The 14758-nt window shown below is 35.5% G+C and overlaps 1 protein-coding gene across 11 annotated transcripts; it reads right to left on the bottom strand.

Moving 5' to 3' along the window:
* On the bottom strand, positions 1 to 10535 carry LOC132314186 (putative pentatricopeptide repeat-containing protein At5g08490). 11 transcript variants are annotated; one of them, XR_009483483.1, is made up of 8 exons: positions 10038 to 10535; positions 9299 to 9609; positions 6073 to 8860; positions 5572 to 5689; positions 4908 to 5044; positions 1988 to 2067; positions 1368 to 1851; positions 1 to 1212 (listed from the first exon to the last, which is right to left on the bottom strand). XR_009483483.1 is itself a non-coding variant. In XM_059813099.1 (3 exons), exon 3 carries the CDS (start codon positions 8685 to 8687, stop codon positions 6117 to 6119), a length of 2571 nt encoding a protein of 856 aa, XP_059669082.1. In that variant the 5' UTR covers positions 8688 to 8860; positions 9299 to 9609; positions 10038 to 10535; the 3' UTR covers positions 5697 to 6116. The 11 variants fall into 11 exon arrangements, 1 of the variants encoding a protein (XP_059669082.1); XR_009483480.1 differs by having other exon boundaries at positions 2 to 1543; positions 1710 to 1851; XR_009483481.1 differs by having other exon boundaries at positions 3 to 531; positions 1127 to 1851.
* Between the last annotated feature and the right edge of the window lie 4223 nt (positions 10536 to 14758).

Here is a 14758-nt window from a genome sequence, read left to right as displayed (position 1 = left end):
AAAAATAAATTTAACTATTTTAGACACTTGGCCGACACTTCCCTAAGCACTTACCCAACACAAACACATCTATAGTAGCCGTCAACAATCTTGGAAATAATACGACAAAAAAAAATTTCAGTGCCTCAAACATTTATATATATTGACATTATGCACCTGGTTACAAGTGAATCATACCATGACATTTTCATAACAAAAACATAATTGTGACAATCACTACATCTCGTTGTGTGATGTCCCTCCAGTTGCATAGGTGTGACCACGTGAGAAGAGTTGAGAATATTTATGAAGTAACTCGCTATGTTCTGCCATAAAAATTCATAGAACAATGACACAAATATGCGGCAAGAATAGCCATTCTTCAGCAAGGACACTGTTTGTTCCACCTAAAGGGGGAGAATTAAAATTTATTTCCATGGTTGTTCCTTTAGGAATGCATCTCAATTAGAAAAAGAGGAATATTTAGGAACTACAGTGTTCTACTCCACAGATTATGCCGTCAACGCCGAATGTTTTCTACTTCACAGATAGCTGTAAGAAGATCACATGAGAAGAAGATTCAAAATAGCCTCCGTTTATACAAGGATACCTTGATTAGATAGAATTCAATAAATGAGTGTTGTTACAACCATTTAATTTCATCTCGAGAATCACCATTTACAAATCTGTTGCTGGGTTAACTTTAGACAATGGTGATAAAAAAAGAGAACAATAACAAGAAAAGAAAAGAAAAGAAAAGAAAAAAATAAAGGAATAATAATAATACTAAAGATAATAATAGCAAAATAGTGGAGGGTTAGAGAGAGGTCTTCTTTGATGCTCAATTTATTTGAGAGACTAAAGTACATGAACAACATATGGATTATGGAACCATTCGAAAAAAACATATGGATCATGGACCAAGGGATGAAATTCAAGATAGTTGGATTATATGCAATGAAATAAACAGATGTACATGTCTATGGAGATTTTGGCCTCAAAAACATTAGCAAGCCATTACAAGCTTGAGCCATGGTTCAATTAGGTAACAGTGGTTCAGCTGGTATCCATTTGCATCTAGTAATGACTTCAAATTGTGGCCAAATTGACATTAAGTTGGGTTTCGCTAAATTAGTGTGAAACATACCTTCATTGAGAATAAATGCAGAAAAATAACCCCTTGTTAAGCCCATTTTGTGGACGAAAAATCCCTCAATACAGAATACCAAACCCCTATTAAGCCCATTTTGGGTTAGCTTTATTTCGTGGAGGAAAATGTTCGTGAATTATGTAATAGTAAAATAATAAAATGTCTTGACTGTCTACATATACATAAAATACAGAAATAGCTAATCTTAAACATAAGCTTTAGAGTTCAGACCACTTACCGATCTATGATGTGGATGAGAAAAATTATCAGAAATCAATCAATGGAGTGGTGGATTTTGTCCTTCAAAAATGTAAATGCAAAGAGAAAAGAAGGTTTGTTAAAACCGAATAGCATTTTCGGTGAATCCACATTTCTGATTCTCTTTTTGTTCTGTCGCTTTGGAGTGAGAATTAGCTTAAATTTACAGCAAAATTTCAAAACACGGAGAGAGAGAAGAGAGTCAGATGATGAAGGACTATAATGAAATAACTAAATTAGAGAGTCAAATCAAAACTGCAAATTTTATCTCAATCACTGTTCACTAATATACCAAGAATGAAAATGAATATAGAGATTGTACCTTCAAAAATACGATCTGTTCAATCCATCCCCATTTACAGTCATCTCCATTTGATGATCAGCAGACCTTTAGCATATTATAATTTGAACATGATTTTTCATTTTCAGTTGTCAGAGTGGTTGCCAATTGCTTTGAGTCCGTCCTGTTCATGGGATGAGGAAATGAGAACAAACCAGAACCGCATGGGAAATTCAGCAATGAAGACAATAAATAAGTATAAAGCTTTCCACTGATAGGTGTTATAATTAAACACTATTTGAAGTTCCAGCTGTTTGTACCACATCTCGTTGTATGATGTCCCGCCAGTTGCATAGGGGCGAGAAGAGTTAAGAATATCCATGAAGTACCTCGCTAAGTTCTGCCATAAAAAATCATAAAACAATGATACAAATAAACGACAAGAATGGCCATTCTTCAGCAAGAAAACCGTTCTACCTAAAGGAGCATAATTAAAATTTATTCCCATGGTTATTCCCTCTGGAATGCATGTCAATTAGAAACACAGGAATATTTAGGAACTACCGTGTTATACTCCACAGATTATGCCATCAAAGTAGAAAGTTTTCTACTCCACAGATAGCTGTAAGAAGATCACATGAGAAGAAGAACCAAAAGAGAACAATAACAACAACAACAGCAACAACAAAAAGGAAAAATAAAAAAGAAAATGAAAAAAGAAGAATAATAATAATACAACAGATAATGATAGCAAAATAGTGGGGGGGGTTAAAGAGAGAGATCTTCTTTGATGCTCAATCTATTTGAGAGACTGAAGTACAAGTCGAACAACATATAGACTAAGAGATGAAATTCAAGATAGTTGGATCATATGCAATGAAATAAACAGATGTACATGTCTAAGGAAAATTTTCATTAGTAAGGGCCTATATTGGGTCGGTGCATGGTTGAAGAATATATGACAGAGCTTAATGAATTCACGCAGCGAACAAGAAATTACAAACTCTAATGCTTTGGCAAGCACAATGCAATAATGATTTAGGAAAAAGTTCTATTTTAAAACAAGTTAGTGAACAATATTGTTCTTTATTTTCGCCTGGGAAATCAGCATACACCAATATCAGCATCTAAATGCTCATGGTCTCAAATAAAAGAACAAAACGATTGAGATATGTTGGACAAAACATCTCAATCTTAGAAGTAAAGGACAAAGAGGCCGACCAAAGTTTAAGTGATATGAAGTAATAAAAAAAGTCTAAAAAAATTTAAATTTAAGAGAAGACATGGTACATAATAGAAAAGAACCGAAAAATAGAATTCATGTGGCCGACCTCATCCATATGGGTTAAAAGTAAGGATGATGATGATGATGTTGGACAAATATAATACAATGGAATTTGTTAGACAAATAAAGGTTAAAAATTTAAATTTAAGAGAAGACATGGTACATAAAAGAAAAGAATGAAAAAAGAGAATTCATGTGGCCGACCTCATCCATATGGGGATGGGGCACGGGATATGATTCGAATACATGATTTGCACATGCTTCAACATTACTTTTGGAGAAGATGGAAAGAGATAAAATTGGGGATTTTAGTGATTTAGGGTTTTATTTATGCTTATTGTTATTTTGATAATGTTTGAATTTTAGGGTTATTTTGGTATTTTTATGTTTTAGGGTTTGCTTAATAATTTGCCAATTTAAAGGCTCCTTTGTTATTTGAGAACTTAGTTTTTTGAGAAATTGAATATTATCACTAAGATTGCGAACTCCCTTTGTGTCTTTTCTCGCTCTTATTCTTACTGTTCTTAATCCCTCCGTCTATCTATCCTACCTCCTTCAATCTGATTCTCATCCCTATTCGTCTGACTTCTCAACTCCTTCGTCTAGCCTTATCTTATCTTCTCTTTCTCATCCCCTTCTTTCTTTTTAGTTACTATAAGTTACTACTTGTCCTGCATCATATGGGATAAAGGCAAGGATGATGATGATGTTGGACAAATATAATACAGTGAGATTTGTTAGACAAACAAAGGTTGTCGTTACTGGTAAAATTAAGTACACCTATCACAAAGATCACGCTATTCAAACCTATCCAAATAGCCGATTATTCTAACGAGACTTTTGCAGCCGTGAACGTGATATGCATCTTGCAAAAGTCTCTGTTAGAATAATCTGCCTCATAAATCACTTTTAACTTTTTAAGTACCATTTTCCCCATCACAAACAGTTCGGTTAATGATGGGGGTCAATTAATCAGTGTGAAATGACAGTCCCGTCAACCATTGTGGCATGTTATGGAACTGTAAATTGCTTACTTTTTTTAGCTTTGCGTATGTAATATATTTCTCCACTGCTTTAATGTAAAGAAATTATATAAAAAGAAAGGTAAAGTATATGATGGCGAGCTTACCACAAAATTTTCACTATGTTCTAATTATGTATAATGTAATATTATTCACCATCTCATCAATTGTTCTTAAATATTTAAGCAATATGAAAGATAAAGAACATGTCAACAGATCTATTTATCATTTCTATGTTAATTGAATAATATAGCATTATTAACATCTCATCACTTGTTTTTAAATATTTAAGTAATATGAAAGTTAAAAGAACAGGTCAACCAGTTCAATATATCATTTCTACATTAATTGGATACTTTAACATTGTAAGTCTCTTCTATCCACTATTATTGTTCCGTGGATCATATCGCTACTGAAAACAAACGAGAGACTGCCCTACTCTAAACGTATATGTCAAATGGATGTTCAAATTCTAGATAATATGGTAGACATTCGTAGAGATTGTTCTCATTTCAGTGTAACTACAAATTAACTTGTGCATCTGGGACAGCAAAATGAGGAAATGAAACTGTCAACAGGGCCTCAGGCCAGTTTGTCACCAAGACTTTCAACTATCAAATGAAACAAAGTAGATAGTGGTCCACAGAAACCAAATAGTCCCATTGGTGCGTCGAGATTGTAAGTTTTATAGAACAAAATAATTTGCCATATTGTACTAGATTATATCATGAAAGTATAAATATTAAAATTTGAATTTTCCGTCAATTTTTTTATTTTATTTTTCATTTACTAATGCAAGCTATACTTACACTTGTTCCTTTAAATTTAAACAGAAGCAGGAAATGTAGGGTAAACAGAAGCAGGAAATATAGGGTAATCTTTCATGAACTTTAAGATAACTAATCTCTATTGGAGTTTGTTGGAAGCACCCACCTTGAAGAGGAGGAACTGGAAAAAGATGAGCAAGTGCTTCAGAGCAATCCCCACTTTGGAATGCTAAATCTTTCATGTTCATTGGCATTTCTTTGCATAGTTGTTGTGCCTCCTTCAAGCTGGCACTATTGGCAGACCTGTCAAGCATAGAACATTTTATTTTTTATAAACAGAGAAAAAGCATCTGTAAATGTAGTGACATTCACAATTTCATACATGGCCAAATTATGCAAAGGTTATGTATCGAAAAGAAGTATGTTTCCGCTTGGCTACTCTAAAAATTGGTATATGAAAACAAGTATGTGTCGAAAAGGGAAAAAAAAAATCCTACTTTTTTAAAGAATGGACAGAGAGGCAAAAGATCATCCCTTTTTTCCACACAGAACTAACATATTCAGGATGCAAATTTTGAAATATTACAATTTGAGACAATACTAACGTTATGGTTAGCAAACTAGTTTCTCATGCTCCAACAAATAAAGTGCCGTGAAGCCCTTGGTTTAGTGCACAAAGAAAGAGATGACATTCATTTTTTAATAATCGTATAACAAGAAATCCAGATAGGAAATGCTCAGAGTTGAGAATCTGAATTCCTTTACTGAGATATAAACATTGATAGAGATATAGCAAGGAAGTTTCTCTGAAACTTCTTGACATAACTCACCTCACCTCCTAGGCCCATGTGTGAGCTCAGCGGTCAGCCATCGCGCATTTGCCATTGAAGGCCAGGAAAAGAAATTCATGGCCAGAGTCCAGGCTTCATGGCATTGTCACTTAGAAGCCTTGCCAAAATGTGAATTCACCAACAAAAGGGAAAAGAGAGCATGAGTCAACAAGAATATAGGGTGATTGAAGCTAAGTACTAACATGTATCAATATTAGAATTTCCTTTGGGTTGAGACAGCATACTGTTTGAAAAGGTCTAAATTTTGTAGTAGCAAAAAACCATATGACTCAGTCAGAACCAAATCATCCATCTTATTAATTCTAGTTAAGAAAGATTAATGTACAAGTACAGTGTAGTAGAATATTCAGTAATAAGTATTGATGGAGAAGATTTAAGCAAGTACATTTGAGTATCTTCACACCAGAGCATATTAACAATTCTGTCTTTCAGATTTCTAGACAATTCAATAAATGATGGTTTTGGGTAAATAACACATGCCTGCTTTTGAGGGCACTGCAAATGCTAGGTTTTGAGTCGATTAATCAGAACTGAAATTTCTCTTTGATTTGTTCATCCAAGGTACTTAACATGCTGTAAACAGTACTTCTCTGCGGGTGAGAAGAATCTCCAGCAATAAAAACATTTTTCCTCCCTTCTACTTCGATCCAACTGCACCCAGCTGGCTTTTTCAGAGCTCTCGTCTTCATTAACCGTCTCATCTCCAGGACCCCATCCCATTTAGCGTTTGCAGCATATAGGTTTGACATGACTACATAGTTTCCAATATTATTACTTTCAATTTTAAAAAGGCGATCTGCCACATCACGTCCGATTTCCACCTCGTGGTGGGTTCTACAAGCACCCAACAATGCACCCCATATATTGGCATTAGCTTTAATGGGCATATTAGTCACAAAATAATAGGCATCCTCAATTCGACCTCCTCGAGCAAGGAGATCCACTACACAAGCATACTGCTCCATAGTTGGTTTAATCCCATGCACCTTCTCTAGTGAATCAAAAATCTTCAACCCTTCCTCCACCAGGCCAGAATGACTGCAAGCAGACAAAACTGCAGTTATTATAACATGGTCTGGTTTTATACCCAACTCAAGCAGGTGAGAGAAAACCCCAACTGCTTCTTCTCCCATTCCATGCATCGCATATCCTCCAACCATAGCCGTGAACATAACCAGATCCTTCTGCGGAGTTGACTGGAAGAGATTATATGCACATTTTATGCTCCCACATTTTGAATATGCGTCTAAAATAGCTCCCTTCAAGCGAACATCCTCAAAACAAGCCCTCACCACATATCCATGGCATTGCCTTAGCAGGTGGACTGAGGCCATTTGAGCACAAACGGGAAGGAGGCTCATAACAGTCACAGCATCAGGCTTCATTCCATGACCTTTTAACTCATGGAACAGAGTCAGAGCTGAACTAGGACAATCATTTTCAGCATAGACTCGAACCATTAGATTCCAAGTGGTGAGATCCATTTCAGACATCCTGTTAAATATCATGCGTGCATCATCATGTAAGCCACAATTTATGTATCCTGAGATCATTGAGTTGCACGTGACCACATTCCTCTTCCCTGATAAACTCTCAAAAATCTTCAATGCATAACCCACGTTACCACACTTAGCATATGCATCAATTATTGCATTCCCAAGAGTAGGTTCAATATTCCCTAGCAAAAGACCAGATTTTATTGAAAAAGCATGAGCTTCTTTAACCTTATCCACTCTAGATACAATAGCACAAAATTGGATTGTAGTTAATATGGTAATAGAGTCAGGTCTTAACCCTCCCCTAAGCATCTTATGTAACAGGTCAACAAACTGATTGTCAAATGTACTCACTGCAAAGGCATCAAGCATAGAATTCCATGTTATCAAATCTCTCTTACAAATCAATGAGAATGTTCTAAAAGCAGCCTCTATGTCACTGCATTTTGCATAAAAACTTATTAGGGCATTTCCGACTGCTGTATCATCACGCAGACCAGGATGCCGGATGATATACCCATGGATCTGCTTTCCCACCTGCCAATTATATAAATGAGCACAGACAGGAAGAATACTGATAAGAGTGACAGAGTCCAGCTTGGTCATCTCAACAGAGAGCAATTCATGAAATAACTCTAATGCCTTCAACCACTCACAATTTGAAGCATATCCGGCAATAATAGAATTCCATGAAACTAAATCCCTTAACTTCATCCTTCGGAACAATGAATGTGCTTCTTCCGTCCGTCCAATCCTCAAGTAGAAGCTCATAAGAGCATTAATGACTGAAATATCCGTTATCAATTCAGCCCGTCTCGTCACATAACAATGGATCTCTTTTCCAAAGTGGTAGGCAACATTCTCTTCTAAAAAAGCACAAACAGGCAAAATGTTTGCAATTGTGGCATAATTAGGTACTGTTGGACCTTTTAGCATTCCACGAAACAAGTAAAATGCATCATCCATCAATTTATTCTCTGCAAACCCAGCAATCATTGCATTCCATGAAACAACATCCTTGTCAGCAATTTTATGAAACACAGCATATGCATCATCACAAACATGCCCAGATTTAGCATACATGGAAACCAGAGCATTTCCTACAAGGGTATCAGATTCCAATCCAGATCTTATCACGTAAGAGTGCAAACTCTTTCCAGCATCAAGAGCTCCTGAACGTGCGCACACAGGAAGAACGATAGCAACAGTAATAGAGTTAGGCCTAGGGTCCTCACCAATATGCATTGCATAAAACAACTTCATCACCTCCAAATCAAGATTCCGGGACCCTGCAAACCCAGATAAGACAATGTTCCAAGTGACAGCATCACAGTGGCTTACTTGACCAAAAAGTTTCTGGCAATCATCAAAAGCTTTACATTTGGCATACATATTAAGCAGCGCTTTCGAAACAGACTGGCAAGAACTATGGCCCAGTTTAACAATATGACCATGAAGAGCGTTCCCCAAATTGATGTTTCTGATGGCAGCACAGGATTTAAGAATGTCTGCAAGAACTTGGTATTCAGGTTTGAAGCCTATTGAAAATTGTATCTTTTGAAGGAAAAGGGAAAAAGCTTTATTCATCATGCTTGGCATCGGAGTTCTAGTTCAAGCATATTCTCAACCATGTTTTCTTCTCATTCAGATCAGTCCTTTAAAACAACACTCTCTGTCATGGGTTTCATCAATACATTGAGAAAACTCTGTATCGCTCCGTCACTGGCAATCCAGTAAGATTGAAATGAGTGGGCTTTTTCCTTTACCTGCAACTAAAAATTATGACAGAGACCGAATACTATCAGTCATTGGTGAGAAAACATGGAGAATCAGTATCAGAAGTCACAAAAGAGTTATGTAAGATAATTTTGCAAAATGTTACTCTATACAAAAGAGCACATGCAAACGCATTAATGCGCAGGTAGAAACACACATGGAGGTAATTATCAGAAACCTCCATTGGGTCTGCAAGAACTCTGATGAAAGAGTTCAAATAACAAATCTTTTTCTTGGCCTTTATTCAAACAGGTAATGGGTTCAGCACAAAAACCATGATTGGGGAAGATAAAGACAGAAAGTAAAACAAAAATAGCGAACACAACTTATGTATATATACAGAAGATGCAAAAGTAGAGTTTAGCTATGTAGGACTGAACTCTACAGCATTATCACTTTACTCCAACAGAGACGGTTATAGAAGGGTTGGTTACCTCATAGAAGTATATAGCATATAGTTATAAGACCACCGCTTGACGGTGGAAGACAGCATTAGGCTCTGGGCCTCAGTGTGCGTGTGTGAGAGAGATAGACCATACTTGCATGGTTAATCGGATCCTGAAAATGATGAAACAAGTTTGAGCTCGACAAGTAGTAGGGATGTTCAAGACGAGCTCAAACACTCTGAAATTGACTTGAGCTGAGGTCGATTCTTTCTGATTACTCAAGTAAAAAATATATTAGACATTGTTTGGTTGCTTCCATAACTCCAAGCAACTCGTTCAACCATTTGTATGTGAAAAAGCTGTATGAAAGGAAACCAAAAAAATTATGAACTTGGGACATTTGAAAGTTGGTGTCTCAAACAGTTGGAAATGATGGAAAAATAAAATAAAATAAAATAAAATAATATTATTTTTGAAATGGGTAGAAATGTCAAAAAAAAAATAATAATAAATAAATAAATAAAAAATTACTCCCACTTATCCTTTTAATTAATTTTTGGGTGGAAGGAATATGGTAGACCGAAAAATGGGCTTCAATTTCCTTCCTTTCTTTTTATTTATTTTCTTTGATTTTCCCTTCTTAATAGACAGATTGTGTACATGTCAAAGTAACTAAGGAGTTTAACTTTAAATGATAAAAAATTTTAAAATTATTTATTGAAAATGCTAATTGGTAAAAATACAGTGGACACTATATTATCACATCAAAAACTTCCAAAAAGGCCACCTGTAACGAAACCATAAAAGAGGAGGTCCGCCTTCATCTTCCCTTTCTGCTGCTTCGCCTATTCCTCCGTTTCGTATTCGTCGGGTTGAACGGGGAACTTCTTCAAAAACTCCCGAATCCACTCCTCCACTGGGCTCTACCTTCCGTCCCTACTGCCCTATCTCATGGGAACCTTCCGCAAGGTCTGCGGCCTTTCTCTCTGGTCAGTTACTCGTACCAAATGTTTGACACATCTACGGAAATGAAAAAAAGTAAATAAAAGAGTCAGGCCTTTTGTCTTGGTTCTTGGAATCTCTTTTCTAGTTTTTGTTTTTCTTTGAGCCCAATGCGCTTGATGGTCTTTGATGTTTGGGGCTTGCGGTATGCCCATATACCGAATTACCAAAATAAGTAAGCAAACCCAATTAGCAACGCCCATAGCCCACCAAGACAATAAGGTAGTCTGATAACCCTAGACAACAGAGGCGGCTATCACATTACCCACAGGGCCACACCGTACATCTCTCTTCTTTCTTTCTTTCTTTCTTTTTATATTTTGTTTCTATACATAGACCCGTGCGGTGTAGGATAGTGTGTGCGGATTTAGGGGTGGATTTGGTAGGCTTGAGCTCACTCCAAATTTTATTTATTATTATTATTTTTTATAGTAATTTTAGTCCAGATAAAAAAAAGTATTAACAGTATTAACCCACCAAATATATATATATATATTACCCATTCCATTGACAATTTCCGAATCGGTGTGATATCAAATTGAGTGTGAGTTGGTTTAGAACAACCATTTAGTGTTCCTGTTGTATAAATCATTTCTTCCAGTGCCTTCAACCTCTGCAAATGCTCATCAATCCATCCCCTCCTCCTCTACCAATCGAACCCTTCCACCACCAGTCTCAGTCCTTCCAGGTTGTTTTGCAGCAATGCCTTACTAGTACTGTTATTGTAAATTTTTATCATAATTACTTACCCCAAAAATATATATATATATATATGATAATTTATTCATTTAATGAAAAACTACTCAAGTTACATAATGTAATTAATTTTTTTTAGATATATACATCTTTGATGTATTGATTCCTGAACCTTGATCTGAACTATAGGTTATAATACTAATGGACTATAGATACAACAATTCCAACAATTAATCACAACAATATGTTAATTTGAATTAAAAATAAAGGTCAGTGTAGCAATGGTAATTAAACTTTAAAACTTTTAAATTTAAACCATTAATTCTTCTATTGTTCATGTGTATACATCAAATGTTAATACATAAAAACGACCTACCAATTTTTTTTCGCAGTTCCTTTATATGTAGTTGTTTTGGATGATCATAGAATGGTTTAAGTGATTAATTCTGTTAGAAACTCAAACACCTAATTTGTAACACCCCCACATTTTCCACGCATAAGTTGATCAGGCTTATACACGAAAAACGAGGGATATCAAAAACAATTGGCAATATACAAGCATGGAATACAAAATGATGGAAATAAAAGAATTTAGACAGGAAAGAAACATTAAATAATACAATATCCATCCATCCTTTATTTAATACAGTACTTCATTACAACTTGGAAATCCTACGTCAGGGATCCCTAAATATAACCCTGAGAGTTCAACGTCAAAAGTAAATAAAAACTGAAACTGAAATACTACATAAAACTTCTACCCTGCACTGGATCGTAGGAGTAGATGAGTTCGGATGATGGTCCCACACTGCTAACCTCAGCCTTGAAACGGATACTGACCGTATCCTGAAATAACAACAATGGTGGGTCAACCCCACGAGCAAGTCCTCTCTACTATGACCCAAATCAGAGAATCAAATAAATTAATCATTATGAATCGGATGAGTACTATATCTGTATACATCCTATGGGAACTATCCGATGTATAACATGACCTCAACCAGAATAGACGGTGATCACTTAGACTCACACTAGGTGGTCAAGTGTCGCCTTTCCCTACCCGGGAAATCAGCTATTATACATGGTGCACGGTACTGACAACACAGACTATAACGAACTACACAGTGATAACACCTCGCAAAGTACTGATGAATATACTGAGCATATCAATTAGGCAACACATGCCAACAATATTAATAAATATACCGAGTATGTCAATTAGGCAACACATGCCAATAATATTAAACCACATACCCCGACAGCCACACATCTGTCTATCGCAACGAATGCATAAAGTATAAATGAGTCTAAACTTATTAGCCAGCTCATATGGTTCTATATGGCAACACATCCATATAATATAAATGCGACATAATTAAACAGTCCATTTATTTCCTGAAATGCACACAGCATAATAGTCATGGTTTATATATCAATTAACAGTATAAATATCCTATAAGATATCATGGATAATTTATCTGACTAAAGCCATGGCCTTATTTAATTTAACAGTAATGTTTGATACCATTAAATACGATAATAACACTATTTATATTTAACAATGTCGTTAAATAAATCACATTAGTATCCGTACTGCGAACGAGCCAATAAATGCTTAGAAAAGATTAATCGGCCATAAGAATAAGTAACGGGTGTTAAAATAATAATTTCGTGGCCCGTTAAACCCGTAATTACCAACACAGTACCTAAAAATCCAAGTTTAAGGTTCTGGAATTTACAAAACAGGCCCTAGGGGTATTCTGGTAATTTCCAGCAGCTGTAGGGACCCCACACGCGCCCTCACGCGCCTCCCAGAGCCTCCCCACGCGCAGCCCCACCTTCCCCACTCTCCCACGCGCCTCCACGCGCGTCTGGCATCAGCCACGCGCTCCCACGCGCGCGCACGCGCTGCCACGCGCGCACTAAGGGTGCCTTGCTGACGTGTCACTTCCTGGTTGGTTGGCTGCATCCGGATTCCGTACTCGCGTCACACCGGATCATCTCACCCTATCTTCCCTCCATCCAACGCCCACAGATCCGGGTGTACCGCGGTATCATGGACCGCGATGCACCGGATCAATCAGACTCCACTAATGGCCAGGATGCGCGCGTACACCCTCCTATGGTGTGCCGCGTTGCACCGGATCACTCCGGTCGTCTCCCCCACTGCCGGCGACCGGAAAACTCGCCGGAAGGTCGCCGGAAATTGCAGAAAATGCCCGAAAAAATCTAGAAAATTCTAGAAAAATCCCTAAAGTCTTATTTAATTATTTTTAGCCATTATTAAATTCATAGGACATTAAATAAATATATACCATCCTATATAATTAAAATTCCATTAATTTAATAAAATAAAATTAATAATTTATCAACCTCCTAACCTTGGCTCTATGCATAAAAATAGGCTAAACAATTAATTTATTAATTCAAAGGGGAAAAGTAGATAATAACTTGCCTTTTTGGATTTAAAATAAATCCGCCGGTCTGCGCGTAGTCGGGTAAAATTGCCTACACCGGTCCAAGCTTCTTTCTCTTTCTCTTTTCCTTTCACTCTTATAAAATAGCTCTCTAGAATTTATACTTTGCTTCTAACTCCCTTTATTTTTTTCTAAGGCAAGCTAGTTAATTTATACACAAAATATATAATATAAATATTACAAATATCTAATTTATAATAACTTCTCACCCATTTCTCATATTCCTACCTATATGGCTTTAATTCCAACCATAACCATTGATGCAATCCTATCCTAATCTCTAATTTCATCATGACTTTGGTTTAATACTATTATTATTATTATAAATATTATTATTATTATTACTAATATTATTATTAATAAACTTTTATTATTATTATTATTATATTCTTATTATTATTATTATTAAACTAATATAATTATTATTATTGTTATTACAAAATAATATATTATATCATCATAATACTTTATAACACAAATATAATACTCTAATTAACTAATATAGCTTAATTAAACATAATCAACAAATAAAAGTAATTAAAATAATACATGCACAATTAAATGAATAAATTTACTATTTTAACATACACAATTAATTTACATGCACAATTAAATGAATTTAATAAAATAATGTAGTATGCACAAATAAATAAAATTAATTAACCTAACACAAAATTAATTTAAATACATTCTTTAAAATTACGGGGTATTACATAATTCCAATGTTGAAAAAAGTTTTTTTTTTAAAATTTTTTATCCAGGCAATAATTAGTAAGTTAATAGTTAGGGGTGAGACGGGGAAGGGAATCGAACTATGAACTTAGAGGGTGGGAGCACTAAATGCCTAACTTTTTATCATTTGAACAATACTGTCACACCTGAATGTTGAAAAAAGTGATTAAACCATTCATATACACAAATTATTTGACTAACTTGTTTGGCTTAACGAAACCTATATAATGATATGTTTTCCCCTTCCATTTGACATGGTGTTGGAAAAATTGAGGTAGTAAAAAAGTAAGACTTCGAGGGGTAGCTCAAGTAAGTAAGTAACTTGGTCCTAGAGTCTCATGAAGTGTCATATTTAAGATTCGACTTTTCTTAGATGCAAATTAACAATACTTTGAAAGGGAGAGCTGGATATCAAGAATAGATATTGGGTGAGCCGGGTATACCATGTCATTAATATACCAATGAATATGCACCATTTTAATTAGTTGAGAGCAGTTTTAATATGTAGATGGGGCCAATTTGATTGAATTGTGCAAGTTCGTTGGATGGGTATGCCAATATTGACAATTTAACATACCTGACTCATTCAATATTCAAATAA

This window comes from Cornus florida, unplaced genomic scaffold (assembly GCF_030987335.1).
Source record: "Cornus florida cultivar Cherokee Brave unplaced genomic scaffold, ASM3098733v1 CherokeeBrave_3.0.0_Hap2_Chr01, whole genome shotgun sequence".
Classification (NCBI taxonomy): domain Eukaryota; kingdom Viridiplantae; phylum Streptophyta; class Magnoliopsida; order Cornales; family Cornaceae; genus Cornus; species Cornus florida.
The sequence above is the reverse complement of the archived record's forward strand: the minus strand, read 5'-3'. Positions and strand labels throughout refer to the sequence as shown.

Coding starts and splice junctions, on each gene's coding strand:
- LOC132314186 (XM_059813099.1), bottom strand. CDS start 8,687: ATGCCAAGCATGATGAATAAAGCTTTTTCCCTTTTCCTTCAAAAGATA.